We start from the raw sequence: 15,829 nt of genomic DNA, 5'->3' as shown, positions 1-15,829 counted from the left end.
ATAGGAATCAAATTTTCTTTGTAGCATCTTAACTTCTTCTGAGTGATTCTGATTGATACCAGCTGGTGGACCTGTTTGATACAGACATTAGACTCAGCCACAAACACTTTAAATTGGAAAGTCTAAGGAGCTCAGCATTGATCTGAAAGAGCACATTATTGATTTGAACAAGTCAGGAAAGTCACTTGGAGCCATTTCAAAGCAGTTACAGGTCCCAAGATCAACTGTACAAACAACTGTTTGTAAGTATAAAGTGCATGGCACAGTTGTGTCACTGCCACCATCAGGAAGAAAACACAAACTATCACCTGCTGCTGAGAGAAAACTGGTCAGGATGGTCAAGAGTCAACCAAAAACCACCAAAAAGCAAGTCTGCAATGGATTAGAAGCTGCTGGAAGACAGGTGTCAGTGTCCACAGTCAGGTGTGTTTTACATCAACATGGGCTGAGAGGCTGCTGTGTTAGAAAGAAGCTCTTGATCCAGACGAGGCACCTTAAAGCTCAACTGAAGTTTGCTGCTGATCACATGGACAAAGAAAAAACCTTCTGGGGGAAAACTCTGTGGTCAGAGGAAACAAAAACTGAGTTGTTTGACCACAATGAGCAGCAATATGTTTGGAGGAGAGAAGGTGAGGCCTTTAACCCCAAGAACACCAAACCTACTGTCAGGCATGGTGCTGGTAGTATTTTGCTGTGGGGCTGTTTTGCTGCCAGTGAATCTGCTGCTCTAAAGAAAGTAAATGGAATAATGAAGAAGGAGGATTATCTCCAAATTCTTCAGGAAAACCTAAAATCATCAGTCAGAAGATTGGGTCTTTGGTGCAGGTGGGTGTTCCAACAGGACAATGATCCTAAACACACATCAGAAGTGGTAAAGGAATGGATCAATCAGGCTAGAATTGAGATTTTGGAACGGCCTTCCTAAAGTCCTGACTTGAACCCCATGGAGAACATGTGGACTGTGCTGAAGAAACAAGTCTGTTTTAGGAAGCTAACAAATGTATTTGAACTATATCAATCCTGTCAAGAGGAGTGGTTAAAAATTCAGCCAGAGGACGACCAGAAGCTTGTAGATGGCTATCATAAACACTTAAGTCAGGTGAAAATGGCCGAGAGACATTTAACTAAATATTAGAATTACTGTATGTATACTTTTGATCCAGCAGATTTGGTCACATTTTCAGAAGACCTATAATAAATTCATTATTGAACCAAACTTCATGAACTTTTTGTGACTAAGTAGTATGTGTTCCATTCATTCCATCCCAGAAACATGAGAGCTGTAGAAATTAGAGGTCGACCAATTAATCGGTTTGGCCAATTAATGGGCACCGATAGGACCTTTTGCAAACTATTGTTATTGGCTGAACTCGCCGATGGTTGCGCAGCCTCCACCGACCACAGGGGAGTACGTCATCACCATCGATGGAGGATACGCTGAGTCAATCCTCATCATTTGAGGGCCACTTCTGCTGAAAATATCTAAATTCTCTTACTCTCCCTCTCCCTCTTAATCTAAAGTAAACAAATCGACACAGACAGGTAACTGCTGTACGTTAACGTTAGATGTGCAGCAGCCATACATGTGTGACAGACTTTAATTAATGTCACATTTTCCAATGTAGACTAAGAGAGACCAACGTTACATCAGAGATATTTTTTCATAAAGTAATTCTCCACTCCATGAAATACCTTCCTTGCATTACACTGGCGATAGGGTCAGAAAATATGGGCTGACGTTAAATCTTTGCGGTCACGGGGTAACGTTAAACATTGGAACAGCTGATTTTACCAGAGGCTGACAAGCGTGGCATTCAAGTCATATGTTTGTCGTAGCCAGACCTCTCTCATCTGACCCATTTTCAGTTCATCTAGTCTTGAATATATAACGCAACACCATCACCTTGCCAATGATAGGGACAGGGCACTGAAGGCAACCAGGCAGGCAGGAACAGAAACCATTCTGTTAATGTTACGTTACTTAATACTGTACTTACCAATGTGTAGTTCTCTCTTCCAAATAATCCAGCCACGTAACTATCCATCCATTCATGAAATGAAATTGCACACTTTAGGATCCTCCTTACCCCGTGAACATGCATGAACATGAATGGTTTGTAAGAGTGGCATTTAACAATGTAATGGGATGAGCAACAGAAGTAATCCTGGACAGTTCAGCCACAGAACAGTTCATCGTTCATTGTAAACAGAACAGATTCCAAAGATGTAATCCACAAACAGACAGCTACTGCTAGCTTTTCAACTCAAATGAAAGACTGTGTCTTGCACATCTCTAAAGTTACTCTATTTTACTAACGTTACAAAGTCATAGTTTCACTGTAACTTATCACCGAGAGGGTGGGAGGGACCAGACAGGACCCTAATGTTCAGTTCAACAGTTCTAATAAAGTTAATACCAAAGATTGTTCAATTTCGACAGGGTTAAATAATCACCATTTTAATATATATATATATATATATATATATATATATATATATATATATATATATATATATATATATATATATATATATATACATATATACATACATATTTTTAATATCGTCCGATTAATCGACTATCAGGTTTTTCCTTCTCCCAACTATCGTTATTATATCGGCTTTTAAAAATCCACTATGGGTCGACCTCTAGTAGAAATCACTGGAACTCAACACTGCCATGATACATGTTCTTTACAAGTAGATGTAAACTTTTAATCACGACTGTACACACCAGGACCTTTTTCAGTTTGTATCTCTCAAGTGTGAAGAAAATATTAAATTATTATATACTCTATTAAGTTAAAATGATATTGTTTGCTTGTTGTCTCCTATATTATACAGTATTATGATCTCTTACTAAGAAAATCTGTCAATAGTGTCATTTTTAATTGAGAGGGAATGGGTTCATAAAAACATGCTCTGTTGCCTTCGAGGTAGGTACATCTATTAATTTATCACATTAATTTAGCAGACACTTTTGTTACAATGTATTTCCTTTGCATCAGATGTGATGCACTAGTTATTGTTGTGTACAATTTATATTTCAGTATAATTGTCTACAGTGTTTTTCATACAAAATTCTTGCTTAATGTTAATATCCCTCTGCCAGTGCTGAGCAAAGAGACCAAGTCTGTGGTGCTACATCGGAATTTTATACTAAAAAGCTTGGGAGATACCCATTTTAGTTTTTCTAACTCAGACTGCTTAAGTCTCATATTAGCTTCAGATGAACTTTAGAGTACGTTTTTTAACAGAACAAGACTGTGGGTTTTGTAATCTCTTTGTGAACACTATGGACAAGAGGAACAACTACATCAATCAATAAACCCTTGCAGTGTTCATCTGGGCATTTCAATACTGTTGTAAAAGATTAGAAATTGAACCAATTCTTTAAAGCTCTCCTGCAGAGGATGTTACCTTGTGCAACTTGTTGACTTTCTCGCGGCAGGATTCAATCTCCTGCCTCAGCATCCTGTTTTCTTCCGTCAGCACATCCACCATCTGGTGGGCACGTGTCATCATAGCAAAGTGTTCACCCTGCAGGTGGGAATAGGAGTGCGGGTTTGGAAAATGTCCAACTTGGACCGGTGGCTGAGGCTGGTGAGGTGGAGGTCCTTGGAACTGTTGTTGTTGCTGTTGTAGCTGATACTGATGGTGCTGCTGCTGCTGATGGTGAATCCTTGGGGTGGAGCCATAGGGGTCATGAGGGAAACCATGACCTCTTGGTGGGTGAATGGACCCCGGATTGAAGGACTCACCTGCTTGGTGGGAACCAGAACTCTGTGGGCTGCGGGGCCCCATGCTTGGAATGGAATCTCCCTGGGTCAGAGGGTACTGCTGTAGGAAGGAGGGATGGGAGGGATGGGAGGGATGGGAGGGATGGGAGGAATGGGAGGCACTGAGCATGCTGCTTAGGATGGAGGACTGGGTCCGGGACAAGGAGCCCATAGAGGTGACGGAGGAAGTGGGACTGTGCTGGTGAAGGGGCCTCTGCGAGTGAACCGAACCCTCCTTACTGGACCTAAGGAGAGATCAGCCGTATGATCACATGGTTCTCAACCTCAGCTTGTATCTTGTGTTGATGTACAGAATACTTGTATACATGTTTTCACTAACAGTGTTATAGGCTTGTTGTCTATTCATGTCACTCAAATTGTATTAAAAAAACAAACAGAGAAACAACCAAAAAACATCTGAGTGAAGTGAACAGTGGATGCTTTTTTGATTGTGTTGTTGTGTGTCTTTGGTTGTCAGCCCTATCATTAACAACAATTAGAAATATTTGCATTTGCAATTTTTGCATTTGTTTATGAGCGGATTCTGATTTCTCCAATATAGCGGAAGCACAGACAATTAGCAGAATATACAGCACCTAACCATGTTTTTTCAGTCTGACACTACAATGGCATCAAAGATCAGGAGAAAATTTACTTTGTTTGAGACCTGTCTCTGCCTCAGCATCACACTCTCATGAGATCTGGAGAGAGCATATTAAGGTTACAGATGAAAATAAGTGGCAAAAGAAGGCGCAAACATAACATTTCTGACTGTAAATAGTGTTGTGTAGGTTTGACATGAACAATTAATAGCCCCCAGTAATGTGTTAGTGTTAAAAATGTGGAAATAGGAGTGGGCCAGAGAGGTGACCATGCCCACTTAAGAGACAGGAAGTATATACCATTTCATACCACTGGCACAGCTTGTAATGGGTCATCTGTGTTGTAGAGACTCTTTGGTGCAAGTTGTTTGGACACATAACACTTTTAATAAACTTTACATAAACAAGCGAACAGTGAGATGCTCAGTTTGCAGTGCAGCTGGGGCTGTTCGATATCAACACCTTCATTGCCTCCAGTGCCTTCATTGAGCTCAGCCTGACTTGCTGAGCTAAATGAAGGCACAGACCCCACTGAGTCAAACTGGCTGAGAGTGAAGAAAAAGGACAAAAAATAGACACAGAGGCACTTAAAACTAGCCAATAGGAGCGCAGACGCGTTAGAATGGCAGCAGCATCAATGGAAGGACATAAATGGTTAAATCTCAGTTTATTCTGACTAGTGAAGTTTCTGGATTTAAATCATTTAAATTCCTTCTCTTGGACTTCCGGTTGAGCAGCCATGTGGTAGGCAGCACAATAACAGAGCTCCCCGATCATCAAGATAAACGCCATATTTTTTCAAAAGATTGATACACATTAACAGAAGAAGTTAAAGAGGCGTTTTAAAATATGCCCAAACCAAAACAAAAAAACGTTGCACAGACGAAGGAAAGGGCGCAAACAGCCGAGGAAGAGTCCGTCGAGGACGATACAGCTAGCAACCCTGACACAGGGGAGCTACAGGTGGATGCGGACATGGCTAACCTGCAAACGATATTGCAAGAACTGAGAGAGTTTCGACGTGAAAATGCAGAGACTCTTCGTGAAATACGAGAGGACATTAAGGCAACTAACAGCAGAGTTGACGAAGCCGAAATGCGAATTTCAGAGACTGAGGAAAGAGTGCAGGGGCTGGAGGAGGCTACGAGGGAACTGCTAAAGCTACAGGCTAAGTTGGAAGATAAGCTAACGGATCAAGAGGGAAGAGCAAGACGGGAGAACATACGAATTCACGGCATTGAAGAAGGGTCGGAGAGCAACTCCTCATCGATGATAACATTCGTGGAAAATCTACTGAGGGAAAAACTGGAGTTGCCCCACACCGACGACCTAAAGATCGAGCGGGCGCATCGCGCACTGGGACCAAAACCACCGGCTGATTCTCCCCCGAGATCCATAGTTGTCAAGTTCTCCAGCAGCAAAACTAAAGAAGAAATCCTGAAACAGGTTTGGCGAAAAAAAGGGTTTCTGTATCAGGAGAAAAAAGTGTTTGTGGATCACGACTATGCACCGGAGACCTTCAAGAAGCGGCGGGAATACGCGGAGGCGAAGAAGGTGCTGAGGGAGAATAATATACGGTTCCAAACTCCTTTTCCAGCCAGAATGAGGGTGTTTTACGAGGGAGAGACATGCCTATACAACTCGGCAGAGGAGGCTACGAAGGACATGGTGAAGAGAGGTCTGTCCGTGTCGATATATAAACCACCGGCGAGCTGGGCTGATAGAGTCAAGAACCTGATGTGGCGCAAAATCCGGTCCCCGGGTGGAGGAGAGCAGCAGCCAGAGGCTCCGCGGGATGGTTTTAAAAAGAAACTGGACACTTTCAGACGGACTGACCGATGAACTTGTTTTGTCTCGGCGCGGATTCTCCACGGTAAGGAGGCATAATAGTAGTGACTGTGGAACAAACAATTTTAAAAAAAAACTGCCATGGGAGGCGTTTGGGTTAGTTTAATGACATTAATAATATAATATGTAAGATCGGGGGAGATCTGACTAAGCTAAAGCATGGACCACTTTGAAAACTTAAAGGAGGGCCCTCCAAAGCTGGAGACGCATGGAAGCTTTCCCTCCGAGCCGGCAAAACATCTCGGCTCTTTCAGGGTCACAAACAAGACCTCAAAACAGGAAGTTCAACTTGAGACACTGGTGAAATGTACAAAGTTCACGTTTTTCTGGAACTGTTCTGTTCATGTTTTTTTTGTATTCATGTTTTTACAAAGTTCGAGTGGAGGGGGGGTAGTAAGACTAAAGATGTTTTACAATGGAAAGTCAAAAAGTTCCACTTAGGTTGGCTTCTTACAATGTGAAGGGAGTACTTAACCCGGTAAAAAGAAGCAAAATTCTGGGTAAAATGAAAAAAGACAAGGTAGATATAATATTTCTGCAAGAGACCCATTTAACTGATTTGGAGCATGCTAAACTTAAAAGGCAGGGCTTCAATCAGGTTTACTCAGCGTCATACAAAACAGGACACAGAAGGGGGGTGGCAACACTGATATCGAAAAGAGTAACCTTTGAAAAGGTAACAGAAATCACGGACAAGGAAGGAAGGTATAATATGGTTATAGGAAAATTAGAAGGGACAGAAACCACTCTCTTAAATGTCTATGCACCTCCAGGTGCGACGTGGGGGCTCTATAAACAAATCTTTGATCTAATGATTACGAAAGCTCAGGGAATGGTGATTTGTGGTGGTGACTTTAATCTGAGACTGAACCCAAAGTGGGATGTGTCAAGATTAACTCAAACCCAGAATAACACTGTAGGCAAAAAGGTAAGAAAGATGATAAGAGAGATGGGTATTTGTGATGTATGGAAAAAAGACATAAAAAAGATACCCAATTGGACATTAGTCAGAAAATTGGGGAAATTAAAAATCAGATCAAAGAAATTTATGAGGCAGACATTCAGAAAAAATTAACCTTTTTGAAACAGAGGTATTATGAAGTAGGTAGTAAATCATCCAAAATTCTGGCATACAAATTAAGAAAACAACAAGCAGAGAGGGTAGTACATAAAATTAAAGACCCAACCACCAAACAAATGAAACATAAGTTTCAAGACATCCACAGTTGTTTTGAAAAATATTACAAAAACCTATATGCCCGGATGGCCTGTAAGGGGGACAAGTCACCTGAATCCCTGCTTACATCACTTAATCTCCCAACAATTACAGAAGATCAGAATACAGTTTTACTGGCCAATGTGACTATAGGAGAACTCCAAAAGGCAATATCTAGACTCAAACCTAATAAGTCTCCGGGCTCTGATGGGTTTACAGCGGAATGGTATAAGACTTTTAGTGACTCTTTATCACCATTGTTGCTCAGAACTTTCAATTGGGTCCTTAAGAAAGGAGAAATTCCCCCATCTTGGAGGGAAGCGATTATAACTGTGATACCAAAAGAAGGGAAAGATGGGACAGATTGCTCTAATTACCGCCCAATTAGTTTGTTGAACCAGGATTATAAACTCTTCACATCAATTCTAGCAAAACGCTTAGAAATAATACTTCCAGATATTATACAGTTGGATCAAACAGGTTTCATTAGGCAGAGGCAAACACAGGATAACGTTAGGAGGACATTACATGTAATTAACCATATAAACAAAGATAATTTAGAGGCTGTCCTGCTAGGGCTAGATGCAGAGAAGGCTTTCGACTCTGTTGATTGGTCTTTCTTATATAAGATACTAGAGAGATTCCAGTTCCACGATGATTTTGTTAGGACAATACAAGCTTTATACTGTAAGCCAACAGCTAAAATTCAGATAAACGGAGGATTATCAAACATTTTTGAATTAAAAAGGGGATGTCGACAAGGTTGTCCCGTGTCCCCGCTTTTATTCGCTATCTTTATAGAGCCCTTGAGTCAGTGGATAAGACAGAATGAAAAGATAAAGGGGATCATGGTGTCTCAAGAAGAACACAAAATTGCCCTGTTCGCAGATGATATTTTGATATACTTGGGGCATCCATCTGCTTCCCTTCCAGAATTGCTCATAACCCTGAGGGAATACGGTTTATTATCAGGTTATAAACTAAACACCCACAAATCTCAAATTTTGACATTTAATTATTCTCCTAGCCAATCCATCAAAGAGGAATTCAAAGTCAATTGGGAATCAAAGTCTATTAAATACCTAGGTGTGAATATTCCTAAACATTTGAACAAGATTATATCGGAGAACTACGACCCTCTAATTTCCAAAATTAAATCCGATCTGACCAGATGGAATCTAGTCCCCTTTTTAGGATTAGGTCAGAGGGTGGAAGCTATAAAAATGAACGTGTTACCCAGATTATTATATCTGTTCCAAAACATACCAGCAGAACTTCCAAAGGAGAAATTTCAAGAATTAGACAAATTAATATCACGATTCATCTGGCAGGGGAAGAGGCCAAGAATTCGCTATAAGACTCTTCAACTAGCAAAAGACAAAGGAGGCCTCTCTCTCCCAAATATTAAAAATTATTACCAAGCGGTGCAGATAAAAATTTTAGTTAACATTTGCAACCCTTCTTATAAAGCAAAGTGGAAAGACATAGAATGTCAGATATCTAGTGATATTCCATTACAAGCAATCATAGGGGACAGTGGGTTGGTTGCCTGTCTAAAAGACATAAACCCATTGATAAAAATGTCAATTAAGATTTGGCACAGGATAGTCAGCGAAAACAAGGCCAAAGAACCATACTGGATCATAAGATGGATTGGATATGACTCAGATTTCTTACCAAACAGGATGGATGCAAGATTTAAACAGTGGGCCGATAAAGGGTTAATAAAACACTGTGATCTCTACGAGGGGGGCACGCTGCAACAATTCCAGGATCTTAAAAATCGATTCAATCTAACCAATCAGGATTTTTATAGATTTCTGCAACTTAGACATTACCTTGAGAAAACAATGAGAAAGGAAGAATTGCAACAAACTAATTTGGGTATAGTGAAGATATTTCTACTCGGCTACAGGTCAGACCCTGGACGTGGAAACATATCAAAGATATACAAGCTGTTACTAGAGGTAGAAGGGAATGATACTGCATATATAAAGGAGAAATGGGAGAAGGAGAGTAACATCGTAATACAGATGGAAAGGTGGGGAAAAATAATCTCACAACAATGGAAAAGTACATCTGCTCTGTCCTGGAGAGAATTTGGGTGGAAGACTATAGTTAGGTTTTTTAGAGTTCCAGCTCAAAGGATTTCTCTGGGAGCAAGTACATCCTGTTGGAGATCCTGTGGCGAGAATAAGGCAACACATTTTCATGTGTTTTGGGACTGCCCGGTCATTTCAAAATATTGGAAAGAAATTAAATTGACCATGGAGAAAATCACTAAAATAGTGATTCCATCAGAGTTCGAAACTTTATGTATGGGATTAATACCAGACACTGTGAAGGGATCTGAAAACAAATATATGTATAATATCCTATTACTAGCGAGTAAGAAAGCAATCACAAGAAAATGGTTGGTAAAAGATTCTCCTACAGTCGAGGACTGGATCAAAGTGGTTCAGGATATTTTTATAATGGAGAGGCTAACATTCATTCTCAGGCTTGAACAAGATAAGTTTGAAAGTTACTGGAAAACCTGGATAAACTTTATAACAACTTTTAGGCAAGATACTGGGAAATGTGATAAAAACCCCTAGTTTTTGACTCCACTCACCTGGTTCAATTTTTTTTTTTTTTCTTTGTTTCAGCAATTACACAGTTACCAGTCAGCGTTATGCATGTATGCTTTATTTAATCTATAATAATTATTATTTGTGTTGTTGATATTGCCACCGCAGTCATTATTATCCTACTATAAGATATTGTTTGCAGGAGAAGTTATGAATGAAGAAAGGTGCATATGGGGCAGACAAATTTATTAATTTCAGAGCTAATATTGTCTACTTTTATTTACTGCTGTATACTTATCTATGTTATTTATTCTATTTTTATTTCTCTAGTTATCATTATCACTTCTCACTTGTTGGATCCTTAAGTTCCCTACTAGTCCAGAACTTGTAAAGGAGTACTGTGATAGAAGAGAGTATGGGTACTTTTGTAATGATGAGAATTTTTTTTTTAAACTAATTAATTTTTTTTAATTATTTACCTGTTTTTCTTTCATTATCTACCTGGATGATAAGACTTGTGGCATGTATACAAACTTAAGAGCAACATGCATAACTTGTCTTTTCTGCAAATAAAAAGTTTAATAACAAAAAAAAATTCCTTCTCTTGGCATTAATTAAACAAACTGCACATTTCATTATGCAAAGTTACGCTGATATGCCAATTGAACCTTATTCTAGCCCTGCCCCTATTCAACAGCAGCTGGAATGTACCTGCATTTTTTGAAAGTAGGCAAACTCAGAATGAAAAACACAGATAATAAGCTACATCTGTACAGCTGGTGTTTTCTGAATACAGCTCTTTTCCCAGCAATGTTATCTTAATGAGATGGAATGCCCCACCATGGACATTGACAGGATTGGTTCCTCAGGTTTGTGACATATGAAACCCTGGCTGTCTGAATCTGTTTTTTAAGACTGTCCTTGGTACACTGCAATTCTAAAGCAGAAATGCTCAGCCATGGCATTGAATGGTTATTTTGCTCATGATATGTGTTTAACAATATAGAAAAACAACAACATTTGGATAGGTTAACAAGGTTAAAAACTTGATTTTAATTGAATGGGGTTTTTAATTTATTAATTTATTAGTTGCTGCTGGTGGGAGCCGGTGATCAAAAAATTAACAGCGGGTTACGGGATTGCTAGCTAACCAGAGGGATGGAGTCTGCTCAGTGTGTTATAAGACAAAGGGAAACAACAACAGTCAACCACACATTTTCTAAAATACTAAGTTAAATACTGCACTTTTGGTGCAGAGGTGTACTTATTGCACTAGAATAACTGTGTAATAAGTAGTATGCAATTATGTCCAAGGACAGTTATTTCACTGTGTTATTCCTAGGGTTGTCAAAATTAATGTGTTAACTGAAAGAACCTGTAGGCTGTCTGGATGGGAAGTTCGAGTATACAAAAAACAAAGATGGAACAATCAATAAACACGCCGTGAATTGCACATGCTGCAGAAAGGAGTTTTCTCTTCACCGAAGCACTTGAAGCTTAAAGTACCATCTCAACGCTAAACATGTCTTTGTCGGGGCTTCAAGTTCTGGTGCAACGCCGGCTTGCGTCCAACCACCCTCTCCGAATGCAGGGCATTAAGTAAGTCTACCTCTGACAAGTTGACTAATACAATTGCCAAATGGATTGTAGACCTATTAATATGGTCGATGACATGGGCTTTGCAGAAGTTTGTTGTTGTTGTGTCTCTCGACGCATTCTACAAGCCACCGTCAAGAGGCAAAGTAATGACTAAAATCCACGAGCTCTACGAAACTGAAAAGAAACAAAAGGAAAAGGATTTGGCTGACGCGAAATACGTTGGAATTCAATGCTGGAAATGGTCAAGTGTCTGAACTGCAATCAAGCAGCAATAAAAGCAACCCTGGACCAACAGCACCACAAAGTAGTTATGCTGACGCCACCAGAATGGGACAAACTGCAGAGACTCTCTCTCTCTCTCTCTGTGTGTGTGTGTGCATGTGCGTGTGCGAGTGTGTGTGTGCTATATAAAATATTCAACCTCTCCCTACAACATGCCACTGTTCCAACGTGCCTGAAATCTTCCACCATCATTCCTGTGCCATCGAATCACCTGCAAAGTGCCTGGATGACTACCGCCCAGCGGCTCTAACACCTGTAGTCATGTGGTGCTTTGAGAGGCTGGTGCTCTCACACATCAGGAGCATCAGTCCACCGGACCTGGACCCACACCAGTTTGCCTACCGGGGAAACCGCTCCACTGAGGACGCCGTCAGCACAACTCTGCACAGCGCCCTGACACATCTGGAGAAACCAAACTGCTATGTGAGGATGCTATTTGTGGACTTCAGCTCCACTTTTAACTCTGTCATCCCTCACAAGCTGGTCAATAAACTCAAGACAAACTTTGGTTCACAACTGTGTTCATGGATCATTGACTTTCTCTCACATCGTCCACAGCAATTGAGAATTGGAAACAACACCCCCTTCACCCTCATCCTGAACACAGGCACCCCACAAGGCTGTGAGCTGAGCCCAATGCTCTTCACACTCTTCACACATGACTGCACCCCCATCTACACCTCAAACTCCATAGAATTTGCTGATGACACAACTGTGATGGGCCTGATTGCAGACAATGAGGAGACAGCATACAGGCTTGAGGTGAACCGTCTTGCGAGATGGTGTGAGGACAACAACCTGGTCCTTAACACCTCCAAGACAAAGGAGCTGATTATTGACTTTAGGAGAACTAAAGGAAGAGAACATCTCCCCCTCCACATACATGGTAATGAGATGGAATGTGTCGACGACCTCAAGTTCCTTGGAGTCACTGTGTCGAGGCAGCTGACATGGACCTCTAACACCTCACAGCTTGTCAAAAGGCCAACAAAGACTGTTTTTCCTCAGGAAGCTGACACAGGCCCAGCTCCCACAGAAACTGTTGGTCAACTTTTACAGGAGTACCATCGAGAGCGTCCTGACCAACTGCACAACGGTGTGGTATGCCAGCTGCACGGCTGCCAAACGCAAAGACCTGCACCATGTGGTTAAAGCAGCCCAGCGTATCATTGGGACAGAGCTTCCTACACTGGACACTGTTTATGCTGCCAGGCTGAAGAAAAAAGCCAACAGCATCTGTAAGGACTGTACACACCACGGACACTCCCTATTCAAACTGCTGCCTTCAGGCAGACAGTTCAGGACAATAAAATCCACCACCGACAGACTGAGAAACAGCTTCTACCCAGAGCTGTGACCTCCATCCACCCCCCAATAATGAACAATCCCACCCACAGAAACTGCAGCAGCGGTTGACATACTTGCACTATCTTGCACCACCACTGTTTTGCACAATTGCATTGTCAAAGCTGCTACGTCTTTACTGTATACAGTATATATTTATATATTTATATATTTTTTATTCAGTTGTTCTTTTTCTTACTGTATATATGCGTATATTTTTACTATACATTTTATTTGGTATACTTTCCTTTTCTTACTTTGTACTCTTTGTTTCTACTGACCTGAAGAGAAAGCCACTCACAATTTCATTGTACATGTGTATAGTGACAATAAAGGCAAACTCTATTCTATTATTCCACTGCAGGTATGTAACTGAAATTCTGGGTCGGGAGGCCTATGTCTCCTGCTCTGTGGTACTGCCTGCCCTCTGCCACTTGCCTCATGTAATGGAAGTCTCTGATGAGGACCCTGCATATGTGGTGAGATTTAATATGACATTCAAGGAAGATCTAGCCTCCCGCCAAGTATATCCCTAACCCAACCATGCATGGCTCAAGCTTGCAACGGCGCCTTATTTAACTGTGTAAAGGTGTGGTTGTTTGTTTGATTTGAAAAAGAAAAGAAAAAAGTTTTATTCAAACATCCTATGTTTGCTAAAAAAAAAAAAAAAAAAAGAGCAATGGCTAAGATGCCCAAATTGTTTAGGTAAAGGCTATCTTTTAGTTTGATTTTAAAAAAATTTGCTAAATAATACCATCCTATATTGCTAAGAGTCATAGCAAAGAGACAGCCAAATTTCATTATGGTGTGGTACATTTTAGTTTGATTTTATTTTATTTTTCAATCTCAATAACACCATCATTTGGATTTGTCACAAATAAAAAAAACAAATGTAATTATTCACCTTCTGTTCAGACAACAATATACAGAGAAAATGGGAGTTTTTTGGGCATTCAGTGGATGAGTCTACCCAATCTACTCTGTTTTCCATCATTTCTCAATATTTGGCTAACTTGGCCATTTCGAATGATAGACAATATAATCTATTATATCCCAATATCTTGGGTTTGGTAGCCCCAATCCTCCTTTCCCCTAAGTTGCTAACAGTCTGCTCAGTTTAATCCTGGCTTTCTTCCCTTTCCACAGAAACTGTTTAACTATATTATCATAATAATCTTAGTATTATTAATAATACCTGTCACATCTTAAAAATGACAGGTGGTATTGTGATTGGCAACATCATGACCACATAAGGTGCTACATATAATCACTTTTGTGATACTAACCTTTCCACACAGTGTAAGATTGATCTTATTTTGTTTTTTAATTTTTTATTATCTTATTTTGATAATTTTTTGTAACACTGGGTTAAGTTAAGTAGGGGCAGCTCTCCTGGATTAAGTCTAATTCCCAAATACTTACCCTGGGGAATTTTTCCACCATATTTGAGTAGCATATAGCCTTATATCTATTTATAATTGTGTAACCTGGAAATTTAGAATATGACTGAATGATGTTCAGATGTGGTAATGAAGTAAGTGGATCAGTCACCACAGCCAAAATTTTGTCTGTCTCAGCTCTCATGATGCCATTATTCATCCTAACAGTAACTGCTAAAATAAAAAAATTATAAATCATAATGGGCTCAGAGCGCAACCTTGACCATACACTCTAGAGAGGCCAAAACATGGGGCTATAACCCTGTGGGTCATAACTGCAGCCTTTGGCTCTCTATATAATATCTTAATCCACTTAGAAAAGTATGGACCAAACCCAAAAGTTGATAAGGTAGAGCTCAACCTTATCAAAGGCCTTTTCGGTATCTACGGAGATGACAGCTATTGGCACATATTATTTGGTTGAGCCAGTCAAAAGATGTAACAGTTTTCTTTTACTCTTTTTCATAAAACCTACCTGGTTAGGATATGTAATGTTGTGTAGGACTTGCAGTAGGCGTAGAGCCAGCACCTTTGATAATATTTTGCAATCCAAATTGAGTAGGCTAATGGGTCTATACATAGAGGGATCTGAAATGTCTCTATCCTTCTTAAGAATTCAACATATTAGGGCTGCATTAAATGTAGGTGGTACCTGTCCCTTCTCAAAAGCCTCCTGATACACGTTCTGCAGAACTGGAGTAAGAATGTCTATATAGTATATTCTTTACAGTATATAATATTTTACAAGAAATCCATCATAACCCAGGGATTTCCCGGTTTTCATTAGCCCTCCTTACTTCTCCCTCAGTGATCAGAGACTCTAGCTTCTCCGCCTGATTAGAGAGTAACTTAGGCATATCGACATTAGAAAATAGTTTTTCTTGCTCCTTTTGATCATTACTGCAAGGCACAGTCAATGTACATAATTTTTCATAAAATTGCTTGGGTTAGGGCTATTTATGTTTATATGCTATTTATCTTTATATCTTTAGCTGAGGTTACTAGAGTCTCACCCTGTTTAATGGCTGAGGTTGTATTCTCTCCCCACCTTCATAGTACTTACTTTTGATCTTAACAGCGTATATGTTGCTTTTTTATTAGAAATCTCATGCAACTGAAATTTAAGCCCAGAGAGTTCCTGATATAGTTC

The 15,829-nt window shown here is 40.1% G+C and overlaps 1 protein-coding gene across 2 annotated transcripts in view; it reads right to left on the bottom strand.

Annotated features, from left to right (window-relative positions):
• amot (angiomotin) overlaps positions 1-15,829 on the bottom strand; it is a 152,900-nt gene that overhangs the window by 55,532 nt on the left and 81,539 nt on the right. For both annotated transcript variants that reach the window (XM_073479540.1, XM_073479541.1), the window contains one exon: positions 3,421-4,024. In XM_073479540.1, coding sequence (XP_073335641.1) covers positions 3,421-4,024 — 604 coding nt within the window. The remainder of the gene's footprint in view (positions 1-3,420; positions 4,025-15,829) is intronic.

Source organism: Pagrus major, chromosome 13, assembly GCF_040436345.1.
Source record: "Pagrus major chromosome 13, Pma_NU_1.0".
NCBI classification, from domain to species: Eukaryota; Metazoa; Chordata; class Actinopteri; order Spariformes; family Sparidae; genus Pagrus; species Pagrus major.
This window is presented reverse-complemented; position numbering and strand designations above follow the sequence as displayed.